The 27,169-nt window shown below is 38.8% G+C and overlaps 2 protein-coding genes across 9 annotated transcripts; one reads left to right on the plus strand and one right to left on the minus strand.

The window, feature by feature from the left end:
- The first annotated feature begins 37 nt into the window (after window positions 1–37).
- rnf11b (ring finger protein 11b) lies at window positions 38–15,075 on the plus strand. 3 transcript variants are annotated; one of them, XM_054602466.1, is made up of 4 exons: window positions 38–109; window positions 399–583; window positions 11,028–11,197; window positions 11,760–15,075. In XM_054602466.1, exons 2-4 carry the CDS (start codon window positions 461–463, stop codon window positions 11,929–11,931), a joined length of 465 nt encoding a protein of 154 aa, XP_054458441.1. In that variant the 5' UTR covers window positions 38–109; window positions 399–460; the 3' UTR covers window positions 11,932–15,075. The 3 variants fall into 3 exon arrangements, with proteins under 3 accessions (XP_054458441.1, XP_054458440.1, XP_054458439.1); XM_054602465.1 differs by having other exon boundaries at window positions 48–288; XM_054602464.1 differs by having other exon boundaries at window positions 48–583.
- A 584-nt stretch (window positions 15,076–15,659) lies between these two features.
- On the minus strand, window positions 15,660–25,785 carry cdkn2c (cyclin-dependent kinase inhibitor 2C (p18, inhibits CDK4)). 6 transcript variants are annotated; one of them, XM_054603124.1, is made up of 5 exons: window positions 25,637–25,785; window positions 25,362–25,411; window positions 24,422–24,539; window positions 21,244–21,596; window positions 15,660–16,231 (listed from the first exon to the last, which is right to left on the minus strand). In XM_054603124.1, exons 3-5 carry the CDS (start codon window positions 24,536–24,538, stop codon window positions 16,204–16,206), a joined length of 498 nt encoding a protein of 165 aa, XP_054459099.1. In that variant the 5' UTR covers window position 24,539; window positions 25,362–25,411; window positions 25,637–25,785; the 3' UTR covers window positions 15,660–16,203. The 6 variants fall into 6 exon arrangements, with proteins under 6 accessions (XP_054459099.1, XP_054459098.1, XP_054459097.1 ...); XM_054603123.1 differs by having other exon boundaries at window positions 24,422–24,721; XM_054603122.1 differs by lacking the exon at window positions 25,362–25,411.
- Window positions 25,786–27,169: the final 1,384 nt, after the last annotated feature.

The following is a 27,169-nucleotide window of genomic DNA, read 5'->3' on the forward strand; positions in this document are numbered from 1 at the left end:
AAGGGGCGGGGCTTCGTGTTGCTACATCGCCACCTTTTGTCGTTCTCCAGCAGATGAGTAACTGGAAAGTCCGTGACATCTAAGAGGGCTTCAGGAAATCCGCGTTGAGGTTTGTGTCCTTTAAAAGGAAGGATATTAGCCATTTCTTCGTCTCGCTTCCAGGTTGGATACAACTTCCTGTCAGGTTGTCTCGGCCGTGAAATTTAAGCAAAACCGAGTAGATGCTCCCGAGTGCTAGCTCTTTGTGCAAGCTAGCTCTTTGTGTGGCTAACTGCTAAGCTAGCTGAGGTAACGCTATGTTGTTGTTGTTGTTGTTGAGCTGAGCAGCCCTCCCGCCGTCTGGGAGAGCGGATCCATCAGCTGTGTATGGAGAAACGCCTTCTCTCCTCTGCTGACAGCGTCCGTGAAGGTTAGCAAAGCGACAGCCGGAGAGGGGAGAGTTTGACCGAAGAGGGAGGAGATGGGAAACTGTCTGAAATCTCCCACCTCGGATGATATTTCTCTGCTACATGAATCCCAGTCGGACCGGGCCAGCTACGGGGACGGTGCTGACCTCGACCAGGAGCCCCCGCCCCCATATCAGGTAACTTTAACTGCACCACAACATGACCATTCATAACATATGTGAAGTTCAGATGATGTCAGCACGTCTGGCCCCAGTAAGGCTCTGCTTTCTGTAGCTGATACCAACAACAAAAAGGGGACACCAAGGTGTTTGACAAAGACCTACTCTCCTGGCCTGCAACCCAGCCAACTCACCCCGCCATGGCTTTGATACTAATCCTCTTTGTTTTATCCCAAGGTCCTGTCTTTGTCTACCATTCCCCTGTAGTCATGTCATGATTAATCCAGCATGATGTCATAATGTGTAATACTTCACATTCAAACACACTGAACCATGTCGTTTTGGGCTCACATGGAATGGGGATGAACAAAGACCTGCAGTTCAATTCAACAGTATGAACTGTAGTTTATTTTTTAATTGTACATAAAGAATGGTAGGTTATTAAAATAGTGGCTGTCATAACTTTCCCCAGCTGCTTCTTTGTCTGATCATCTTCGGGTCAGCAGCTTGTTTGTCTGGTGTCGTTATTTCCTGAATTAGACCATCTGCAAACAGAGCTGACCATGTGTAGCCATAAATATGATTCACAGTGTTACCTTTCACTTGTGTGTTTTTTTTTTTCCTCTGTTGAGAGGCGGCTGGTATGAGTTATGTAAGGCCTTGGCAGTTGTCCTGTTACTAGGTTAAGCCAGGCCTTATCTGTAGATCTAACAGAAGTGTTTTGCAACACGGGAATCGGAAGGTGGTTTCTGGTCATGAGAGCTTTTACTGTAGAAAACTACTTAAACTATTGGGGAACATGATGGGGAAAATTTGCACCGCTGTCTCAGTCTATTCTCATCTATCATTTGAACCGCAACATTTTAAAAACGTTCATCATTTTTTAACTGGATTCTAAAATGCTTGACTTTGTATTTATAAATAGATACTAAGACAAATAGGTGTTAATATGTCAGATAGATTTGTTAAAATGTCATGAACAGATTATTCATTTCCCTTCTTAGATCTAATTCACTCTCGCCATGACCAGGAAATCTCCGGCTGTTGGCTCTATGGTATTTTTTGGTTCCTTAAGTCTGTCTTAAATGCACATCAAGAGGACGTTGAAGATGGAAGAAAATCATTTCTGATAATGCACCGTAATGGCCAAAAATTTTGGCCATTACGTTTCCAATTTCTAGTCTCATCAGTATGTTACTTTTTGGTTTTAAAGTAGCACATGGGTATCACATACTAGATTGACATCTCTTACTGGTTGAAAACTCACACGTTAGGCCTTTAGACAAGGATCAGCTTCTTACCCCAGTTTGTGCCTCTCATGTATTAGCATTCATTTGGGTCACATAGGTAACCGCTTGTTTCTCTAAACAGAAGGTTGATTGAAAACACATTTTTGCTGTATTTTCAAAACCCTTGAAGACTCAAATTGCAAATTATTTTGTCCTCTGCATGATTAGAAAATATTTTTAAACCCAAATGCGTGCTTATAATTTAGAGAGGAACAAACTGAGGTTAAAGCAGTGCATGCAAACTTAAAATATTCTGGTAACATTTCATGATCTCATTCTTAATCTTTGTCATTTATTATCAGTGGAACACAACAGACGCCTGCATCAGAGTCAAACAAAGATAATATCTGAACGGGGCCAGGAGTCCTTGGTATGGTTCCATCTCCAGGATGCTACGATTAAGTCATGTCTGGCATACAACAGTGTGTAATTAGGCCAAAGCAGCCAGCTCTGGTATCATAGGAGTGATGGCGTAATAAACAACACAAACATTGCTTAGTTTCTTTGGAAGAGCTCTAGCTAAGCTTTCACTTGGGTTGAGAAAATCTGTGAGTAGTTTGTTTGTATGGACAGTTTCACAAGAGGGTAAGCGCACTAGTTAAAACCTACTTATAAAGGGCTCTTTCAGACCTGCCAGCTCTTTTCTCCCTGGTGACCACAGTAATCGGCACCTTCACCATCTGAACCCAGCCTGAGAACACAGCACACATTTTTTGTGTGCTTGCAGTTGAGATTAACACACTTTGGAAGTGCTGCTTGTGTTAATAAAATGGACTAAAGGCTCCACTATACTCGACCTGAAAGTGAATTTGGTGTTTTCTTAAAAGCTGTCGAGTATGGACCTGGGTGTTAAAGGCCAGGGTTCTCACTTTGATGGTGATCTCTCCTTCATACCGGAGGGCGAGGTTTACTACTCATGGTGAAAAACATGATGCCAGAAATCCCATCTGTGACGTCCAAGACAAAGATGAGTTGTGGCTGGGCTTTAGCTACAGAAAATGAATGTATTTCAAAAGGTTTCTTTCGGAAGAGTTGTGAATTTAATCCTATTCTGATGCATGGACAGTTCATGCTCAAAAATCCTCCAATGAGGCCGAATTGAAGCAATTCTGCAAGGAAGAGTGAGCCAAAATTCCTCCACAGCGATGTGAAAGACTGATGTCCACTAATCAGATGGCACAATCAGTTATTTAGATTAGGGGGTCCATTTCTTTTTTCCCCATAAGTGATATAGGTTTATTGTTTATTAACTGTATCCGCATTAGCTGACATCTTGGCGGCTGCTGATCTTCCTGGGGTCCATGGAAAGGACAAAACATAATACATGACATAAAAAAAACAAAAAGTTAAAACTGTACAGTCAGAATAGTTAAAATAGTACAATCAGATACAAGTACAGTCAGAGACTAGGATGTATAGTATCAGAGTGATATAGGTGTTGGATAACTTTAAGGAACAGCAGCAAGCTAGATTCTTGGGAATTCAGGGAGTGAATTTCATTCAAATATGTATTCAGTGCAGGTAGAATAGTTCAACTCTTCAGAAGCTCACCCTGAGGGTTCCGAACGTCTGCTGCTACTTGAGTTTGTCTGTCACGTTGACGTCGATCACACCATGTTTCCTGATATGTGCAACCTTTAAAAAATCCACATGGTCTGAGCCATATATGAGAGTCAGTGGAGGTTGGAAATATATATATTTTTAATTACAACTGTCTAGCTTAGTAATTGCTTACAGATACAAAGGGCCACACCTTTTTATTCTTTGACCCCCTCATTCTACAGAGGCAATGGCATAATGTAACAGGTACTGCAGTAAAACAGGGTTTAAAAGGGAACATTGCAGTCCATGTAGTCATTGTCTGCATAGACTGGGTGGAAGGGTGCATGAATGGATGTTGAAAGCTAAGACTTAAAGTGGATGAGATCAGCTATGAGCCAACCACTTAGGTTAGTGGGCCATTTAATGTCTTGTCAAAATGAGTGAGTGTGTGTGTGTGAGTGTGTGAGTTTGTGTTTGTTTCCTATCAACTGGGGAGGCTTCACAGCAGAGGGAGGTGCCGTTCTGTTTGTGCTCCTAATACTGTTTATGGTTGCAGTTGTGAAGTGTGTGTGTGCCTGTGTGTTGCTTCAACACGTTGTGTGTGGTGATTTGGAAAGCAGCTGGTAAGACGAGTGCTGACTCATCGCTGTGGGACCGGGCTGTGGGAGATAAGGCCCCCCCTGTGTGTTGGCATTTGAGAGGGAGAGAGTTGGTGAGTGTGTGTTTATGTGTGTGTGTGTGTGTGTGTTGTGTGTGTGTGTCTATGCCCGCCCCCTGGTATTGCTTGTAATGCCTCTGTCACAGGTCTCATAGATGCGAGCTGTGACAGGAGTTTTCATTGATCACATTCAGTTTTGCACAAAGGCCTTTTATACTGCTGTGACGTCTAGCTTCACGGCCAAACCTCATTGGCTGGAACACCTTGCAGACTTTAAAAGATTAGTCAGGCTTGTGTGTGTATGCATGTAGCTGAACTTGGGTCTTTCTCAAATACACTTCGGCTTTTTTCCCCACTGTTTCTCTCACTTTTTGTGTGAACATGAGGCCTAGAGGGAGAGAAATGATTTAAAACATGTCAAATAAGCTCCTGCTGCTCTGCAGAAAAAACAGGGCCGAATCATCGTTCAGATGGTGGAGTAGACCAGGGGGCACGCACGCACGCACGCACGCACGCACACACACACACACACACACACACACACACCCTGACTGTACTGGATACACACACAATTGAAACGCACAGATTCTGTCAACCACCTGCCTTGCTGTCGAGATGAAAAGGGCCTGCAGTCAGCAGTTTGGTTTGAGCTCAGCCAACTTGGTCAGATGAAATGGGGGGGGGAGGAGTTTGCTTTAGAGGTTGTTTATAATTAGCTGTCAAACCTGGAGTGTTGACGTGGGAGAGAGCAGCAGATGGGAAGAACCGACTGAGACTCTGCTTTCCAGCTTCCAAGCAGACTTTTGGCATGAATGCAAAAGTTCAACCACTATAGAATCCGTCTTCTGGCTGCGAAGGAGCCGATAAGCCGTTTGTATGAGTGACGCATACATTAATAATTTGGTAACCATGGTAACACATATTGCCATCAGCACAAAAGGTTATAGCCAAATAGGCATCACAAAACAAAACAATCTTTATTGACCAATATAGAAAATTTGCTTACCCAACCTACACTTGTAATGAGCTTTATAAAAAAATATATTTTTTAATTTTTGATACTGTGGTCTGCAGCCTGTCTTATTGTGGTGCATAAGGTCTTTTCTGTTTTCTGTTCTAAGGTAGAGGGATTTTAGCCCAACTCCAAACCTGGAGGACCAGGGCAATAACATTTATTTAATTATTTTACACTTTAGCTGGTCTCTACACTTTTGACCTGTTTGGCATTCTTGTAGGTTATTCTACAATCAGGGAAGGCCGGAAAAGAACGTGGCTTCCTCACTGTGTTCAGATAACAGTAATGTATCAGGCAGTTGAGTACAACTTTGATGTAACTGACGTCACCAAAGACACGATTAAGTCAATTAAATCATAAATAGTGTGCTTATAATTATATTTGAGCCTTTTAAGGCAGTGATACGCCCTTATCGGAGAGCCCCGTGTGACAGATTTCCTGCAGTCTTGCCCTAATATGGTAGCAGAAACATTGGGAGTGTGGAGGAGGTTGTGCTGACAAACAAGCCATTGTACAGCCGTTCAGTGACATGGTCTGTGGGCTTTGGGTGACACACAGCCACATAAGGGTTTCTGTTCCTGAGCACACGCACCACAATGACCAGGACTCGAATGACTCCTTTTGTCTCCACGACTCCCTCTCATATTTTAGTTCTCGTTTTCCTTCGAATGGCAGTTGGCTCATATGATCAAGTTGGTTTTGGTCATTATATTACAGTAATATAACGAAGTGAAAGGCTGTTATTAAGGGTCTGTATAATGTTGTCCAGACTCCCATGATGCTTGTTTTGATTGGCTGATGCTCCTCTGGCATGATAAGCTTGTAAATAGTGGTAAAATAAAAAATATAAGATTGCTGTTTATTATTTAACTCATTTTGTTTCCCTTAAATGCACTTATCCACCAAGATTAGTTAATTATGTTCATGTTACTCATGTGTTATGCGTAAATAAAGGGCCATACACATACTGTTATCGCCAGACTGTCCCGCGTAGCAGTTAACACACATCCTCTGATGCTAAAGTCCATTCTTCTCCTCCTCCCATTGTTGACATTGTTGCCTTTATGCATGTCTGTGATCAACAGAGTGCATGCTCGCCTGTATTGTTGGCAGGTGTCTGCAGGTCTAGTTCAAAGATTTAGTTTCTCTGCAGTCACTAGAACGAGAGCTACGATTTCACAGCCTGCTAACGCTTCATGGATCTGGTGTTTCTTCCCTTTAAGTGCATATTGAGACTGCTTAGGTTGCACTAAAGATAAAGCAACAACTGGCAAGCAAGATATGGTTGAGGTTTGGAAGATTTGCAGACAGATTTGAGAGAAGTGCACTTTTTGTACTTGTAATGTCTCATCACTAAGCTGCTCTAACACCATGTGTTATGAACGGAAATTTAGCCCAGTCATCAGCATGCCGCCTGTCTGCAACCCCTTTCCCACATCCCCATATACATTTCTACTGTAGCAGTCTGCCAGCTCAAATTCAAGAGCTTTCAAGCTTAAGCTGAAATAAAGCAGTAATATTTCCAGAATACAAGAGCATGCAACAGTTGTTTTTTGTTTTTTTTTGCATGTTACAGTTGTCCGTAGCCATCAAGATGACCCAATCTCTGGAAGAACAGGAGGAAAACGATAGAAAGCATTCTTGTGATGCTTTTAGTGATCATCCCTCCAAATCTATACTTGTTTTGTCCAGCGGGGGAGACATTTAATTGTAAAACAAGTTTAAAAATCAGTTTTGCAGTCTGTGAGAGTATTCAGAACTACTCTACTGTTTTGTCAATTTCCAACACGTTGCTGTTCTCCTATGAGTACAAAAACTTTTGAATTTGTCTTGAGCAGTCACTTAACTTGGTGACCATAACAATGGAATAAGAGTAGAACGGACATTCCCTTTCAAATCAACTTAATAGGATTGGCAGAGCGGAAGTCATGTATATGTGTACCGTTGCCTTAAAGAGGGTGTATTTGTGAGTTCACAGTACTACAGGACACACCTACTACATTACACAAGCTGGAAACTGTCACAGCTCAGTAAGGTTTTGACAACAAAACTTTTAGGTGACAAAACTACCCGGTAAGGTTCAGGCGCAATAACTTCTTTGTTAGGTTGAAGCACAAAAACTACTTGGTTAGGTTTAGAAAAATATGTTAAAATAAGTACATTAATCACAGAAGTTATCTCAGGGGGTGTTTTGTGTAGCCTGCAAGACTGCAGAAGACCCTTCTTGTTTTTATTGCAAAGAACATATGCCGGCGTGAGATGTAACAAAACAGTGTTGGTGTCTAGTGTCTGGTAGTATCACCACGCTGACTATGCCTTTTGTAATTAAAAAAGAAACTATGAATTGGCTTTAACAGACGTTGATGCGGCTCTTTGACTACCTCCACTGACAGCCAAGCGGCGGTTCAACATTGACACACTGTATGTGTCATACAATGTATGTGGTCAACTAACATAATCACCATATTTCTCATGAACTAGTCAAATGAACACGGCAAACTATCTGTGTGTGAATACCAAAACACAGCACCACTAAATAATTGAACTGGTGATGTAGCAGGATAAAGGGGCTTTTGTCTTTCTAAACCACATCCTTAACATGGTCACACACACTCATTTACATTAAAGCAATTTGTGAAAACTGGGCTATGTGTGTGTATGTGTTCTTTAAGACGAAGCTGTGGTCTGTTTGCTTTGTGCCTCAAGCATTTATTTCCCCACGCTTGTTTTTTCTGAATTTCAACTAGTGATGGTTGATGGGGGACCTCCCCCTTTCCATCTATCCATTTTCACTTTCGCACTCTTCGCATCTGCTCTATTTCCTTGTTGTCTACGATCTTCACCTACTTACCCGTTCACCATTGGCCGTCTGGGCCTGGCAGACTTTCTGCTGCTGTGTTCCCGGCTCAGCAGCCAACAGCATTACTTGTCAGAGGGAGCCAGGGTCTGTTCTTTGGCAAAACCAACTCAGTCCCCCACCCTCCCCTCCTCCCTCTCTCACCCTCTATCGCTATGATTATTGTCCCTCTGGTCAACCTGAGGTGGAATAATGAGCAGTTGTCACAGCCCAGCTGACACGCCGTGTGTGAAGGGAGATACTGCTGACCATGGCACAGTTAACTGCCCTAACACACACAGAGTACAGCTGGTGCCCCACTCTGAGGCCCTGTCTGTAGCTTTCATCTCTGCTGTCTGGCTGCCGTCTCTTTTCTGACTGGGGCGAAAGGAGAGGCTGTCAGGGGAACAGCAGAAAGCCTCACCTACTAAAGTTATGCAAACTCTTGCCTAAAAATGCTGCGGTGTTGGCTTGCTTGATCATCATTGTTCTGCATGCTGTCCATGAAAACCCTTCACTTAAAAAGATAGCTTTTGACGACTACTTAATATTTTTGAATGGCCTTCTATGCTCTATGGGGTATAGAAAGCACTATTAACAAATAGACGTTATGTTGTATGCATGGGGAGTTTGAAAAAAAAAAAGGGGAAATATTGTACATCGAGAACATATTGCTGTAAAATGGCTCAACCAGACTGACCACTAAAAGGGCAGAAGGAGACAAAGATACCTCTGAGCAACAGTTAAATAAGAACATGAGAAAACACCCGTCATTGAAATGTATTGAAGCCCTCTCACAACCGTACCATTCAACCAGAATGAAAGAAGAAAATAGAGCGCGACCTAACACGCAGGGATTAGCGCAGCAGTTACTGTAATGTTTATATCAGAAACACAATCATACATGTTTGGTTTTTTTTGTTAAAGGGTGCAGATAGGTTTATCTCCTGCTAAGGCCGGCCTCATCTCCAGCACCATTCATTCAAGTACATGGTGCTTCTCTAGAGTGTGTATATACTGGTAGTTAGCAATAGAGCTCACATAATGGCATTAGAGACTCGGATTAATCCACGACCAGGCTGTTAGATCATTTCAGGTGCCTGCCATGAAGGTTTGGTATGCTGTAGGAGGAGGAGAAGAGAATGCGTGGGGTCACACAAGGAGATGAGGAACTAGTACTCTTGACGGGAAGGAAGGAAGACGCACAATTATAGACCGCAAACTGTGAGAGTTGAGTGAATAGAAAGTTTTGTTTAAGGAGGAGGAAGATACTTAGAAGCGTAGGTAGCGTACAAGACAGGAAAACTAAATGCATGTTCCTGTTCTCGCCTGAATTTATGGAAACTGTTTTCTACCATATGTTTTAGCCTTCAAATGATTCTACTTTTTCAATTACAAGGATATAAAGGAGGACCACACTAGGTAAAACAGATAAAACTGTAATTTCCATACGGGAAATTATGTTAGCTCATCTTTGACAGTTCTGGGATTTATAATATAAAAGGGTTTGACAATAAATATGTCTTTAGGGGAAAAAACTCTTAATTTAAGGCTGCAACTATCAGTTATTTTCACTATTGGTTGGTTTACAGGCCAGACCGTTTTCTCTATTATATGTCAGAAAATGTCTGTGAAAGCAGTCCAAAACCCCAAAATACTCAGTTAAAGTCATGTCAGAATCTTTCAGTTCTATTTTCTAATGTTCCAGTTTTAGGTCTAATTGTTTATATTTTTCTTTTTTTGTGCAATTCTTTAAGAATCTTAAATGTTAAAGCAAAATTACAGTAATATTATCCAGAAACATTTTCTTGTTATATTTTCTCACAAGATTTGGCGACTTTGGATGCTAGCTTCTTTCATGGGATCAGACGTGGCAACACTAAGCTGCGTTTTTAGGCTGAATAATTAAAACGATGTTGCTTACTCGTTTGTTTCTCAAGATTACCAACCCTAGCTTTAATACTCAAGCTGGACTTGATATACTTAGTCAATTGTCACTTTTTTTTTTTTTCAATTTACTCATTACAGTCTGATACTGAAAGGCCGTTTGTCATTTTGATTTGATGTTACTTTCATTGCACTCGTTCTCATGTGGTTTTGGGCACCGATATGTGCAAGAATGCTGACAGACATAATGAAAGACTTTTGGCTGCTTTGAAGTTTTTTTCACGCCGGCATGAACTTAGGACACTTTGAACACATATTTCCTGCTATGGGGTTTTTTTCACGCCGGCATGAATTTAGGAGACTTTGAACACATATTTCCTGCTTTAGTGACTTCACAGGTATTTATTTATTATTATTTATTTACTTATTTATTTGTGGTTGACTCCCAGTAGAACCACTTTAGCAGAGCTCATCTTCCATTACACTTTATTGTAGACTTCAGATTGAAAACATTTCTTACCCTCAACCGAGTCAGGCGATAGCAACCATGGAGCTGTCTGTTGCAGCTGCTGTTTGGACAAGTCATGGGGAAACACTACCATCTACTGTCTGTGATCATAATCCCACAACATGCACATAAATGTTGGTGGCTTGTAATTAATCATTGATTGTATCAGTTATTGACAATAGTTATTAGTTTCCGTCTTGCAGGCCTTCTTTTTCAGAGGGATAGTTACATATTAAAACTAATAACGTTTGTTGGATTGTGAAACTGTAACAGTCAACTGATACCTCCATTGTGTAGTGTGCCAAAGTGAAGTTTGCCCTTCAGAGTGAGGGATTAACATATTAATGCTTTCCAGTATTGTACTGGCAGGTGGTGACATTATTATAAGCGCTCATGTCCCAGTTCATAGAACGTGTGGAAGTGGTGAGAGATTTTTGAAACGAGAATATACGTTTTATTGCAGCTTGTCTACAATGTCAAAATATTTCCTGCCACAAACCAGACCACCAGCCAACTCTTATTATTCAGAAGTATACACTTGACTATGACTGTCCTGGAGCTGTAGCGTGAAAGCAGCAGAACAATATAAATAATTGTCTGCATGAGGTTGTAAGTAATTGTGACTTATGAATTTTCGCTCTGTAAATCCTCCCCACATGACAGTTATTTAGTCTGACCTTCTTTTTTTTTCTTCTCTCTCTCTCTCTCTCTCTCTCTCTTTCTGCAGGAGCAAATCCATGTGCCTGTCTACCACCCAACACCCAGCCAAGCCCGACTGGCCACTCAGCTGACGGAGGAGGAGCAGGTTCGCATCGCACAGCGAATCGGACTCATCCAGCACCTCCCGAAGGGCGTGTACGACCCGGGGCAGGATGGGTCTGAGAAGAAGATCAGAGAGTGAGTAGCCACGCTGACTGATCTGTGTAATGATCTTGTGTTCTGTGTTATGTGATCTGTGTTTTAATCAGGGTGGTTGTAGGTCTTTTAAAAATGCCTTAAATAGAATGAAATTGAATGACAAAGTATCTGAAATAATTTTATTGAAATAATTTCTAATACAGAGATGGATGATTTATACATACTCAATATGTTATAATATTGTGGCACTTTAGATAAATGCAAATTGCTGTAAAAGCAGGGCATGTTTGTAGTATATGATATATTACTTTTTTATTGCAAAGTATATGTTTACCAATCATTTTTTTTAGTTAAAAGCAGTGGAGCTATTCTTTCTTATCAGTAAATGCCTATTGAGACTTTAAACTCACTGATCTACTTGATTTGTATTTGTCAGAAACTTGCACTTTCCTTCACATTTAAAAATCAATAATGCACCTCAAGTCATTTAAGTATAGTGTCAAGTGGCAAAATCATGTTTGCACTTTTTGTTGAACTTTTCTTGCGTTTCTCTGCTGTTCATTCAAGCCCTAACAAAATGTACTTGTGTTCACCTGCACAGGTGCGTCATCTGTATGATGGACTTTGTATACAGGGACCCCATCCGGTTCCTGCCCTGCATGCACATCTACCACATGGACTGTATAGACGACTGGCTGATGAGATCCTTCACCTGCCCCTCCTGCATGGAGCCTGTGGACGCCGCGCTGCTTTCCTCCTACGAGACCAACTGACACACACACACGCATGAAAGCACACACGTACATACCCGCACACATACACTGTATATGCCCATAGACACCTGTGAACCAGAATGGACACACACACACACACACACACACACACACACACACACACACACACACACACACACACACACACACACTCACATACAATATGCAAACACATAGACATGCACACAACTTCCGACTTGCTAACCTGTATCCTGGATTAGTAAGGTGTTTATAAAGCAGTGACGCTGTAAAAGATTTAGGATGAACTCTTGTGTGTGTGTGTGTGTGTGTGTGTGTGTGTGTGTATATGTGTGTGCTTGTGTGAGCTAGAATGCCTGTGTGTATGCGTGTGCCGCACAAGTTCCTCCGTTGGCCTGCTGGACAGGATTGATTTCAGGAGGACCGAACAGAGTGTTGGTGTTACTCACAAACCGGAAAGGGCTGGACCGAGCAGACCTGAGGAGCGTGACAGACTGGAACTGACAGTCGGGGATGTGAGGGTACCAGTGTAAAGGGAAAGGATGATGGTTAACTGATATGATTAACAAATCCAACATCTGCTTTTATATGCACGAATACAAACAGCCCATACACACACTTCCTTTATTAACTTCCCATCGTTGATATGAACAATACAGAAGGAAGGACAGCTAACGCAGATTGTGCTTGTTGGACTGCCGAAGCCTGATTACTATAACGCCACACTGCAGGACAAGTGGAAGGAAACGTCCCTTCTGCGAGCTGCTTGGACGTGTCTTCACACAGATGCCTGATGCAGAGTCATATCTGCTGCAAAAACTGCTACGGATTGCGGATGTGTAATTTTTAAAGACTGCTAAACCTGGACATCAGACTTGATACTGCAAATAGCATATATATATATATATATATATATATATATATATATATATATATATATATATATATATATATATATATATATATATATATATATATATATATATTCTGCAGACAAACCACAGGCCTCCACTGGTCCACAGCACCTGGGCCTGGAGTTGTCTGTCTGTATAGAGAAATAGAAGATGTGGTCGGTGGATTGTTTGATCGTCCCGTGGCTTTGTGAAATCTGTTCCGTGTTTGTTTTGTCCGTTAGCATAAGGGCTTTGACAAACCAGTGTTTACCAGCAACACTTAAGGCAAAAGAAGAAAAAACAGTTTGTGCTTGAGCCACTAATGTGGTGGATAGCTGGCCAACTGTTGCTGTCAAGCTATCGACTCCTCGTGACTTTTCTCAATCGCAGTGAGCGATCAGATTATTGGCCAAAGCACAAGTTGACCGGTTAACAAACCGTTGATACGAATCAGTGGTGTTTGCACTTCTTAATCAGACTTGTGACAAGAGAAGACCATATGCATTCAGTGATTATGTCAAAGTGAGGTATGTAATTTGTTTTACCTACATTCTCAGTACCATTGCAATGATCTGTTAATGAAAGCCACTCTCTTTGGACCAGGAGTGGAAAACGCACATTATTACTGGTGACCTTAACCAAACTACTGAATTAATTAATTCCAAGTTTGGAGCCCCTGTTATCGTCCAAATCATGTAATTCTAGGGACAAATCAAGAACAGAATTAAAAACATAAAGAAGTTTGGCTCATTTGAATGTGTTTGCATACATTCAATGGCTTCGTTCAGCATCCTGTCTTGTTGTAAACAACAACCAGATCATAAAACCAGATCAAAGCAAACATTCACAGGGGAAACGGTTGAACGCTTGCACCATCAGAACACCGGTGACAGTTTGTGACAGTGAACATGACTGAAGACGCTTACTTATCTGATGTGGTATGAATAAGCCTTTATACATTGCTGACGTGTTCTCACTTCAGAAAGCTTATATGTCTATCCATTTATGTTTTTTCTTCATTTAATGATCTCCTCGCCTCATTTAAAAATTTCTATCGCCCCAAGTTTACTGTTAAAGCACAAAGAAATACAATTGTTCAGTTATGCTGTCCTTCTCCCTGCTAACTTTAGCACACAGGTCAGCCGGCAGGACTTTGAATTATGCAGGAAAAAGGTAAATAATTTGAGCTCCCCCGGCGTAGTGGGTATGATACAGATCCAACACAGTTTGTAAACATGCCTTCAGTGATCTGTGTATGTGTGTGCGTACTTGCGTGTGTTTGTATTAGGCTTCATGACCTTTGTTATGTGTGTTTAAGAAAGGTTGGGGGGGGGTTTGGCAGTCAGCACCTTAGTTTTTGCACAGTACTTTAATCTACGTAACTCTTTATGTGGTCCTCCATCAGCAAGGTGGAGCTTCATGGCCTTTGTTTCAAACGTAGGTAAAGGATGGCATCAGCTGCTAAAAATGTGGAACATGAAGGGTGATACAGAGACAGTTTAGATACATGCCATGTCAAGGACATTTTTATAATCTCATTGTCACAAAATGAATAAATAAACTGTCCAATCCAAACAGCACAATAAACAGTATCGTGGTGTTTGGATCGGATTTCTGTTCCATGACTAAGCTCTTAGTTCCTACTTCTTTCATATATCAGATGACAGTTTGGCAACAAAAGCATTTTTGAAGTGTATGCAATTTTCTTTGCTTTTTTTTTAACAGAAGAAATCTGGACCTTATCATAGCTGGCTGGAACTGGAAATGCGTCATGCATTCCAGGCATTTTGGGTGATAAACAAAAACCGTGTCATGAAATTATTTGCCATAGCTCCTTAAATTCATCAAGACTCATTTAATAAAAAGAATCCTCACGGGTGAAGACTTGCACTCTTACGAAACCACATGCACATGCAATACTGTGGAACTTGGTGGAGATGCTTCTTTTCAGTAACTGTCCTCCACTAAAAAGGAAGCAGCTGCCCAAAATGTTTCTCAATCACGAGCCACTGAGAGCTTTGGTCCAGACTTTGACTCTCGGAACAGATTTGTTTGTTGGAAAATGTCCACACTTAAAGGAATGATAAGTGCTGTTTTGGGGTGGATTTTCTGCTTTTAAGTACAGGATTGAACAAGGAGGTTTGCTCATATGTGAGTGGGGTATGTGTTGTATGTTTGTGTACGGATGCTTGTTAGACCTTTCCTTGTTTGTAAGCATAAATATGAATATGCTATGTACTACAGGCAAATAATAAATAGACATTGCAACAGAACATAACTGCCACTGGGTGTGGTTTATTTCCTCCTATTTCCTGTGGTTTCTTTATTTAACATGCTGACATGGCTTGATTGAGCTTCTGGACTCTATTAATACCAAATACATATGTAATTTATCCCTCATACCTTAGTAGATCCTCGCACAATATATATACATATCAAAATATTCATGTACATTTTGGATATTTTAATAAATATATACAAACCACCATAACATAATGTCAACTTCAGGTTAGCAATCCTTGACAATCAGTTGATTCCTCTTAAAATGTCCCTCGTCTCATCAATATTGCTCCCTTTTCCTCCTGGTCTTCTTCACCTGTGTGCCCAGAAGTGGACCAGGTGTAAAAGCAGTGTTTTTTTTTTAAAATGCCAGTTTATGAAATAATATACTACTGTATGTTTGAACAACAAAACCTATCAATCTGGTTTGATATATTTGGAGAATAAATTGAAAGTCACTTCTGTCTGAAATATTGTTAGAAGGTCACAGGGAAATTGTCACAGGACTTTGAGCCCTTAAAACACAGACACACACACTGATTAAAAACGAGAACAAGCGGAGATTCATTTCTGCCTTTTATTATGTCATATGCTTAAGGTAATACTTTTACTTTATACATTTTGTTAATCAACCATCAGCGTCTCCCACCACTTCTGATTTGAATTATCTTGTTAATTACACTTTCTTAAATGTGGTTTAAAACACGAGTCTTGAATGATTATAAAATAAAGTTGACAAGACATTTTTTACAACAAAAAAAATGTAAATAGTTTGGAGACTAGTCCTGCCTGATCTCCAAAATAATCTGATGCGGAAAAAAAAGTTGCCCAAACCTTTTTTTTTGAGTAGATCAAGCAGGATAGTTTCATCAAAAACATTTTATCTTTATGATTTTCAATCGGGGTTAAGTCTTGCTGTCTGATTAGTCTCTTGTGTATTTATAGTCCTGTCTTTTGTTTGCTTTTTGTCTAGTCTGTTATGTCTTCTGCGTTCCTGCCTTGTTCCGTCTAGGTTCCCGTGGATATTCCTGGTTCCTGTTTCGCACCATTTTCTTTGTGTTGGACTTGTAAAACCGTCTCCTGTTGCCTCCTTACCGCCGCCCTGACACTCAGAAGGGTTCTAATCTTCATCCTCCTCGTCCTTTAGTCTGTGTGAGAGAAAAAAACAAGTTAGTGAGTTTATATCACAAATTTATCCTTATGCAAACATAAACACTAAGTGACAATAATGCAATAATAAATAAGAGCAATACAATAGGCATATAATATGAGAATTAAACGTCATAGTATTGTATTTCTTTTTGCCACGACACACAGAACAATGCAACTAAATGAAAACAATAAACCTGATCTGATTTGTATATCAAAAGGGGTGAACAAATGTGGTTTTTTTTAAAATGTAAATAGTTTTGCCCTATATATTAAACAAATATGTAGGATATGTAGCTGGCCTATATATATATATATATATGTATATATATATATATATATATAGTCTGTATGTTAGTGCAATAGGGGCAGGGCTCCATGAACCTTTCCTTTAAAAAAGTATTAACACCATAAGTGGCATAAGTCGAATATACTCTCTGAAAGTGGAAAAAGGTATCACAAGTTTCCTTGTGGAAAATGCATGTCTGCAAATTATTGGTGAAAAATATATATATATATATATATATGTGTGTATATATGTATATATGTGTGTATATATGTATATATGTATATATGTATATATATATATATATATATATATACGTATATGTATATATATGTATATGTATACATATATATACATACATATATACACACACATGGTGGTGAAAAAGTATATATGTATATGTATACATATATATATGTATATGTATACATATATATATGTATATGTATACATATATATATATATGTATACATATATATATGTATATGTATGTATACATATATATATGTATACATATACATATATGTATAAGTTTCCTTGTGTAAAATGCATGTCTGCAAATTATTAGTGAAAAAGTATATATATATATATATATATGTGTGTGTGTATATATATATATATATATATACTTTTTCACCAATAATTTGCAGACATGCATTTTACACAAGGAAACTTGTGATACCTTTTTCCACTTTCAGAGAGTATATTCGACTTATGCCACTTATGGTGTTAATACTTTTTTAAAGGAAAGGTTCATGGAGCCCTGTCCCCTATCGCACTAACATACAGACTATACAGGCTGTACAGACGCCTCTGTGCTGACAGGCGGACTCGCTCATGGTCCAGGTCTTGTCTTGTCTTGTCTCACGTTTTAAAACCAATCCGAACTCAGATCCGGTTGATTAAGACAATAGCCGGCTCATTTATGAGTCACAGGAGGGCCTTAAAACTGTTTTAAACAGGCTGCAGCTCCTGAGGGCAAAATTCAAAAGTCACTCGGTGACAAAAGGACGAAGCTGCGGAGGATAATGTGATAAAGCTCCTGGGGATTATAATGTATCGTTACTTAACGTTTGATTTCTAATTCAAGATCAAAATAATCCACATCACAACTAAAATGTCAAGGCCTTTGTGGACTGTTAGAATACAAACTGGATATTAAGACGCGGCCTCCGCTGTGAGGCTCCGCAGTGAAGCAACGCCGGCTGATGGATGTGCGCTGTGCTCCCGTTGTGCCTTCTTAATATGCTGCAGTGCATTAACACTGGGTTTTTGTTTTTTTTAGCAGTTCGTTTACAATAGTGTGAGGCAGGCAGGCAGAAAGATGCGCGTACACACACGATCACGTGCCACACAGAAAGGAAAGGGAGGGCGAGAGAACAGACAGTCAACGACGAGGAGGCCTGACGCTGGATGATGATGAAATGGATTCAGCTGATCTGAACCTACATTTATTAGATTTAAACAGACCACACATTTTTTTCTCTCATTGAGCTTTATTCTATTATTTATTTAAGAGAATTACAGCTTTAATTTAGATAGAAAATATTCAGGTTGTAGCTAAGTGGTTGTATGGATCTGCTATATGCCTGTACGGACTGTTGATAATGTGGGAGAGACACTGATCAACTTATTTTTTCTGGATCCCTTTTAAATGTGCATGTTGGAATGTTCTTTGAATTTCCACACGCCATAAAAACTCCTTTGATTGTTCTCATGAACCCCGTGGTCACAACTTTAACAGCTATGAAAACGACTGATGAAACTATGATGGTTTAACGGTCGTTTAACACATTTGTGCCTAAATGAAATAAAAGGCCAAAATAAATGTATTCTCAAACGAATAAAGTAAAAAAAAAAAAAAAAAAAAAAAAAGAATTAGAACAAATAGGCCTGACATGAAAATTCACCGTCGCACAGCCTAAACTGACCTTTTCTATCCAGCACAATAACAGGATCAGTAAGTATCTGGGCACAAATGAACACACCCATCCACCCACACACACACACACACACACACACACACACACACACACACACACACACACACACACACACACACACACACACACACACACACACATTCACATACACGTACACACAAACACACTTTTGTCACTTACAGAGAGACTTTGTATTGACTCACATTAATTCTCTGAACATTTGCAAAAAATCCTGACCCAAGCCTGACCTGTCCTTACCCATAATCCTTACTGGTCTCTAACATTGACTTATTTAATCTAATGTGAAGCATCATATTGTGTTCAAACTCAACTGGTAAGTCCCAACGAAGCAGCAGCAAGAAAAAAAACAACCTTCCACTTTCGATTCCGCTTTTTACCGGTTTATGAGTCGAGGCTCAGCCCTTCATGTGCTGCCTCCACAGCTGCTTCTGCTATCGGCGAGCCAGGCCTTGTGTTGCAGGCTGAAGCCACCTTGTGACTATAAAGTGATATTATTCGTATTTTGAAACTAGTCCAATCAGAACGATAATAAAGCATCAAGACATGAAAGCATGCCCATAACCACAGCTTCAAATGGGAGCTTGCTAAATTATTTATTGTTTTTAATGATACCCTTTCACTAGGACCAACACAAGTGTTTGTTACAGAATTCGAATTCCGACTGAAAAGGTGGTGCAAAACAAGGCTATAAAAAGATCATCAATAAGTTCTCTTTAAAACTAAAAAAAAACACTTTATTTATCATAAAGTGTATAATAACATTTTTAAGTTTGCTGGAGATATACGACTGTAAATAATACACATACAATGTTTTAATACACGTTTGCACTGCCTTCATTCCCACCATAAACAAAGTAATAAGTATATAAGGATTTTTTCTAAATATGTTTTCGTCTATTTCAATGAATATATCCTTTTATTCTATTCTAATGTAAATATTTGTTCACGTGTATGTGTGTGGGGCGTGAAAGGGCTAAAACTTACATTTCATTGTGCAACCTTGTGTTGTTAAATGACAACTAAACGAACTTTGAAACCTTATAAACACTCGTCGTATAGAAAGTGTGACAATCCGTTTTATACCACGGTCTAAAATGGGCTCAGGCATTTATATTTTATATATTCTTTATTATTCTTCAAACGAATTTACCTAATGGGAGTGTTGCTCATTTTGACATAACCAAAGTGGCTGTGGTCATGGGTGAACACATCATGAAATCAACAACATGACATTTCGGCCTATATGGTCTAATCGTTTTGTTTTAATTATAATTCTTCACTCTCTTATATGCAACATGAAAATATGCTAATACCAACAGCTTTTCTGTCAAAAAATAATTTAACCATTAGGCACAAACACTGTCACAGTTTTCTCCAGCAGCATTGTTTTTGAGGAGTAACAGAAATATTCTTTATTCGAAAAAGCATACACAAATCCACAACTTTATATTGAATACTAAATTGGTAGAGCCTACTAGGCAACCATTCAGCTTTTATTTATTTTTTTATAAATGCAATGCAAATTCTGTGTACTGTGAAGCTTAAGAGTGATTAAATAATATACAGTAGCAGTCAAAAGTTTGGACACACCTTCTCATTCAATGTTTTTTCTTTATTTTTATTTGTTTCTACATTGTAGATTAATATTGAAGACATCCAAACTATGAAGGAACACATATGACACTAATACACTAATACACTGTACAATACAATAGGTATAATAGTTTCTGTCTGTATATATAATATTTCAGTTACTGTGGATTCTCTACTGTTCTTTACTGTTTTTACTGTTTTTTATTGCTCATTTGCTTATTTATAATACTTATTTTGATCTTGTTTTTATTTTTATTTTATTTACTACGTCTCTTGTTTGCACTACCCTCTTTGCTGCTGTAATCCTGTAAATTTCCCCGCTGCGGGACTAATAAAGGATTATCTTATTTTATTTTATCTTATTTTAAATGGAACATGTTGCTTGTTGTACCTGTGCCTCATGGACACCAATGTTGGTCTTGTGTAATTGTGTGTGTCAGGGGTCCTGTGTTGCCATTCACATTCATATATCCGGAAACTGGTGTTTCCTCTTGTGCTATTTCTTGTCACTTAAGAGGCAATGCTACGGCATCTGCCTGTTTGTTTTCTCTGCAACATTTTCAATCCTCAAGTTGAATTATTATGTGTCTAAAGATACAGAATGCTCTATATAAATATGAGCTTTACACAGGTGCATGGCAAATCATTAGGCTATTGTTTGTGCTGCATCTGTTAGTGCACCAGTTTTAGGATTTGGCCTACATCCACCCATCATGTCCAGACTGTTCTCTGCTCCAGCTGTGGCATTGGCCCGTGGATCTCAATAGTGGGATGAAAATGACTATAAACACAATTTAATCAACGTGGAAAACCCAGACTTATAGAATATTTAACCTTTACCGTTTGTCTCTATATTCTGAGTTAGCCTACAGTACCAGTCAAAAGTTTAAACACACCTTCTCATTCAATGTTTTTTCTTTATTTATTTCTTTCTACATTGTAGATTAATATTGAAGACATCCAAACTATGAAGGAACACATATGGAATTATGTGGTAAACAAACAAATGCTCAACAAACCAGAATATGTTTTATATTTTACATTCTTCAAAGCAGTTGAATGAGAAGGTGTGTCCTAACTTTTCACTGCTACTGTACATTTAAAAAAAAAACACTTCGATCTGTGGGAAGGGAAAAAAAAAACTTAAAATGCGGACCACTCACGCGACCTCAAATACTCGTGGATGCACGTGGCGGTGTCCTCCTTATTGTGGATGTGCGCGAGCTGCCCGGCGGTGTACCCCTGTCCGTTGGGGGCTCGCGGGTCCGCGGTGAGTCCGATCAGCAGCCGGGTCGCCTCCAGGTTGCCCTCCATGGCGGCCAGGTGGAGCGGCAGGTTCCCGCGCTCATCCACCAGGTTAACGTCCGCCCCGTGGTCCACCAGCACGCTGACGGACTGTCGGTACCCCTCCCGCGCCGCGTCGTGCATCACGGTGAGGCCGCAGACCGGGTCGCGCTGGTTGGGGTCAGCGCCTTCCAGCAGGAGAGCCTCGACCACAGCGGCGTTCCCCAGCTTCACCACCTGCACGGAGACAACGCGAGGAGAGCAGCAGAGGATGCTCTGAGTGGAACAGCTGCTAAAGTATGTCTATTATATATGTATACCCTGAGCCTTCCTCATAGCACTTATTGCATTCCTATTAGTTTGTTTCTGCACTTATTGCATTCGTATTAGTTTGTTTCTGCACTTATTGCATTCCTATTAGTTTGTTTCTGCACTTATTGCATTCCTATTAGTTTGTTTCTGCACTTATTGCATTCGTATTAGTTTGTTTCTGCACTTATTGTATTGGTATTAGTTTGTTGCACTTATTGTATTGGTATTAGTTTGTTTCTGCACTTATTGCATTCGTATTAGTTTGTTTCTGCACTTATTGTATTGGTATTAGTTTGTTTCTGCACTTATTGCATTGGTATTAGTTTGTTTCTGCACTTATTGTATTGGTATTAGTTTGTTTCTGCACTTATTGTATTGGTATTAGTTTGTTTCTGCACTTATTGTATTGGTATTAGTTTGTTTCTGCACTTATTGCATTCGTATTAGTTTGTTTCTGCACTTATTGTATTGGTATTAGTTTGTTTCTGCACTTATTGCATTGGTATTAGTTTGTTTCTGCACTTATTGCATTCGTATTAGTTTGTTTCTGCACTTATTGTATTGGTATTAGTTTGTTTCTGCACTTATTGTATTGGTATTAGTTTGTTTCTGCACTTATTGTATTCTGCACTTATTGTATTAGTTTGTTTCTGCACTTATTGCATTCGTATTAGTTTGTTTCTGCACTTATTGTATTGGTATTAGTTTGTTTCTGCACTTATTGTATTGGTATTAGTTTGTTTCTGCACTTATTGTATTGGTATTAGTTTGTTTTGTTTTGCATTGGTATTATTGTTTCTGCACTTATTTTGTTTCTGCACTTATTGTATTGGTATTAGTTTGTTTCTGCACTTATTGCATTGGTATTAGTTTGTTTCTGCACTTATTTATTGGTATTAGTTTGTTTCTGCACTTATTGTATTTGTATTAGTTTGTTTCTGCACTTATTGCATTCGTATTAGTTTGTTTCTGCACTTATTGCATTCGTATTAGTTTGTTTCTGCACTTATTGTATTGGTATTAGTTTGTTTCTGCACTTATTGCATTCGTATTAGTTTGTTTCTGCACTTATTGCATTCGTATTAGTTTGTTTCTGCACTTATTGCATTGGTATTAGTTTGTTTCTGCACTTATTGCATTCGTATTAGTTTGTTTCTGCACTTATTGTATTGGTATTAGTTTGTTTCTGCACTTATTGTATTGGTATTAGTTTGTTTCTGCACTTATTGCATTCGTATTAGTTTGTTTCTGCACTTATTGTATTGGTATTAGTTTGTTTCTGCACTTATTGTATTTGTATTATTTTGTTGCACTTATTGTATTTGTATTATTTTGTTGCACTTATTGTATTGGTATTAGTTTGTTTCTGCATTGTACTTTTGCTCTGGTTTATGCTTTTAGATGCTTGTTTAAGAAAGGAGATGCACTTATGACTTCTGGTGACTAGTAGTTCTCTTGAATACCTCTATGTTGAATACACTTATTGTAAGTCGCTTTGGATAAATGCTCCCAGCAGACCACATGACACTAATACACTAATACATTAATACATTAATACACTAATACATTAATACACTGTGCAATACAACATTTATAATAATTTCTGTCTGTATATATATTTTTTACTGTGGATCTCTACTGTTTTTTTACTGTTTTTATTGCTCATTTGCTTATTTATAATACTTATTTTGATCTTGTGTTTTTTATTTATTTTTTATTTACTATGTCTCTTGTTTTGCATTATCCTCTTTGCTGCTGTAATCCTGTAAATTTCCCCGCTGCGGGACTAATAAAGGATTATCTTATCTTATCTTATCTTATCTTATAAAAGTGTCTGCTAAATGACTGTAATGTAATGTAATGTAATGTATATCTATTAGAATAAAGGCCTATTAACTATGGGGCTATATGAAAAAAAAGTTGGATGCAGCTTTTTTGTCAACATGAGCTGCATACAAAATGGGCCTTTAAATCAGATTTATTTTGAAGATGAGGAGACTGAATTACTAAACTATTGTTTTGATATTGAGATAACAGTATTCAAACGATCTCTACAAGTGGTAATGGTTGGCCAAAAAATAGGTGAATAAAGTATTTAAGCAGGAAATGATAACAAGACAGGCCCTCACTCACCATATTCCTCACCAACACCACCATTTTGTGGCTCAAGTTCAGTGTCGGTTTACTTTATTATCCAATAACTGATATGGGCCTACTCTTTATTCTATCTGAGTAACTTCTTTCCCAAGATCAAGTGCAAAATATGTCTGGACATGTGCTTTCGATTGTGAAATATAGTGCCAAAAGGACCTCTTATTGTTCCATTAAAAAACAACAACACAGATTTCCTCACATTAATCTATACATGTATGATTATCCGATTTTAAATAAGGAATTAAGTAAAACTATAAAAACGATTCTAAACGAATTTGATAAACTACTTTGTTGTTTACATTTGTTGTATTTAGATTAAAGAGGGCTACAAAGTCCAGACTCCTCTCTGCCATCTGTTCACAGATTTCTTAATGTTAAGACTATATCTATTTAGACTAATTCATGTTAAATTTCGGTGAACAAGGCCTACTGGATATTTGAAGATAAACTGTGACTAGGCCGCATGGCCTGCACAACAGCACAGGAAGTAAAGCAAGCTGTTTGTAAAACCACAGGCTACAAAAATGACCATGAAAAAAACAACTATTTTCCAAGTTTAAAACGACAGAAAATAGATGAAAGTAGTTTTTACCGACCTGCAGTGCAGTCCTGTTGTATTTATTAGAGCCATTAACATCTGCTCCATTTCGCAGCAAAACCAACACTTTGGGTAGATCTCCACTGGCAGAGGCATTGCAGAGTGGGTCAGCCATTCTTGTAATAAAGAGTTATCTTATCATTTTGATTTGTATTTATCTTTTTTTTCAAATAGAAAGCAAGGTTTCTGATGCTGTGCTGTGTTCACATATTTTGCCACCAAAACTGGAGCTCAGCTCAAGTATATCCCATAGGCACCGCCCTCTACACCACATGGGGGATTGACTTGAAGAGTTCCTCTGTAAAGTTAATTAAAATAAATTAGCTTATATTGAAAATGATTTAGGGGGCTCAAAAAATGTAAATAGTTTTGCCCTATATATTAAACATATATGTAGGATATGTAGCTGGTATATATATATATATATATATATATATATATATATATATATATATATATATATATAGATGTGCAATAAACCACCCAACTGATTCAAATTCAAATTGATAAGCATCCAATTACTTTAAGATGTATGACTATAAAGTCCATCAGTTACACCTCGAGTTTGAAAATGGATGCTGCTACCTATGATTGACTGGCATACTCAATTTTGATTCACTTTTACGCATTGTAGGTCATAATTATAGGGAAACAATGTAAAAATAACGGTCGTTTTTCCACATGATGTAAGAGCACCATCTAGTCCCAGCCCCTTGTCCTATCATCTGATGTTTAGAGGGTCCTATCTGGGGCTGATGACGCATTTAACCGAATATGTGTCTCGTCTCCTTATCCAGCCTTTAAGAGACCCGCAGAGACAACACGTATTTTCGGGCTATTATTGTATACATAGAATTTCACATACCTGCCTCTATAACAACACCAGTCATTTAATCGTAAATCTGTAGAATTGGTTATTGTGGAAAAAAACACCTTACTCTATATGTGATTTAAAACCATAAACCAAGCCATCCTTCAAATTCGGCCACTGAAAATGCAAAAAAAACAAAAAAAAACGGCATCAGCAATAATAATAATAATAATAATCAAACGTAAAAATGGTTAAATGCGATGTCATTCAAAGTCACTTCCTGCTCATTTTTCCAGATGATTTTGCCAAAATTGATATATATAAAATCAACATGCGACACGTGATCTGCACAGAAGATTCACAATCATAACGAGATCACTTTCATTTTCACAGTCAACCAACCTCATTGATGATCCTCCATGAACTGATATCACAACAATGTCCGTTTAAACGCTGGTCCAAAATGTGCTGTATACAGGCTTAATGTCCGAACATTATAAAGCTCCTAAAATATCACCGACATCACAAAGTGAGCTTCATTTGGAGACGGATGTTTGCCAATGATACAGTTTACCAGAGAAAGCTACATTTGAATTACCCGGCCCCCAAAGATGATGGCGTGATTGGATAGGAGCTGAACGATGGGCGGGACGCTGTTTGTCTCATCACTGCGTAATCATGATGCTGTGAGAAAGAGGAAGATGCGACCATTCACTGCTCACATACAGAGCATTTATTACAGAGAAAACAGTGACGTTGAAGCATATCAATAGAATGTGTTTCATATTTAATCACTGCTTATAAGTTCCAGTGAAAACTGCAAAAGAGGCTTTTTTTTTATGGTGTCATCATCTGCTATGGGCAACATATATCAGTCTTCTTTTACAATGACGCCCTCTATTGATGGGACATGATATTTCCTCTAATTCAAGCTGACCACAGAACTGAGGTCAGGTGTATACAAGTGATTTACTGTACACTCACATTAAGAATTATTTTAAAACTAGTAGAGTGATCATGGGGGCATGTCCACTTCGACATGCACACAGACTTAGTGTGGTATAGGCTACTGTAGGCTTATAGCACTGTGGGGATAAACATAATAATAAGGTCAAATAAGGTCACGTCATCATTCGCTCTCAGGTGTAATGGACAACCTGCAGGTACGCAACATGTTGCTTGTTGTGCCTGTGCTCATGGACACCAATGTTGGTCTTGTGTAATTGTGTGTGTCAGGGATCAATCTGGGTTCACTCCAGCCAATGGCCGTCTGTCCTGTGTTGCCATACACATTCATATATCCGGAAACTGGTGTTTCCTCTTGTGCTATTTCTTGTCACTTAAGAGGCAATGCTACGGCATCTGCCTGTTTGTTTTCTCTGCAACATTTTCAATCCTCAAGTTGAATTATTATGTGTCTAAAGATACAGAATGCTCTATATAAATATGAGATTTACACAGGTGCATGGCAAATCATTAGGCTATTGTTTGTCCCTTCCCCGCGGTGCTGCATCTGTTAGTGCACCAGTTTTAGGATTTGGCCTACATCCACCCATCATGTCCAGACTGTTCTCTGCTCCAGCTGTGGCATTGGCCCGTGGATCTCAATAGTGGGATGAAAATGACTATAAACACAATTTAATCAACGTGGAAAACCCAGACTTATAGAATATTTAACCTATGCCGTTTGTCTCTATATTCTGAGTTAGCCTACAGTACCAGTCAAAAGTTTAAACACACCTTCTCATTCAATGTTTTTTCTTTATTTTTATTTTGTTTCTACATTGTAGATTAGGAACACATATGGAATTATGCGGTAAACAAACAAATGCTCAACAAACCAGAATATGTTTTATATTTTACATTCTTCAAAGTAGTTGAATGAGAAGGTGTGTCCAAACTTTTGACTGCTACTGTAAGTGATGTCACTATCCA

The sequence above is a fragment of the Anoplopoma fimbria genome, chromosome 8, assembly GCF_027596085.1.
Source record: "Anoplopoma fimbria isolate UVic2021 breed Golden Eagle Sablefish chromosome 8, Afim_UVic_2022, whole genome shotgun sequence".
Lineage (NCBI taxonomy): Eukaryota > Metazoa > Chordata > Actinopteri > Perciformes > Anoplopomatidae > Anoplopoma > Anoplopoma fimbria.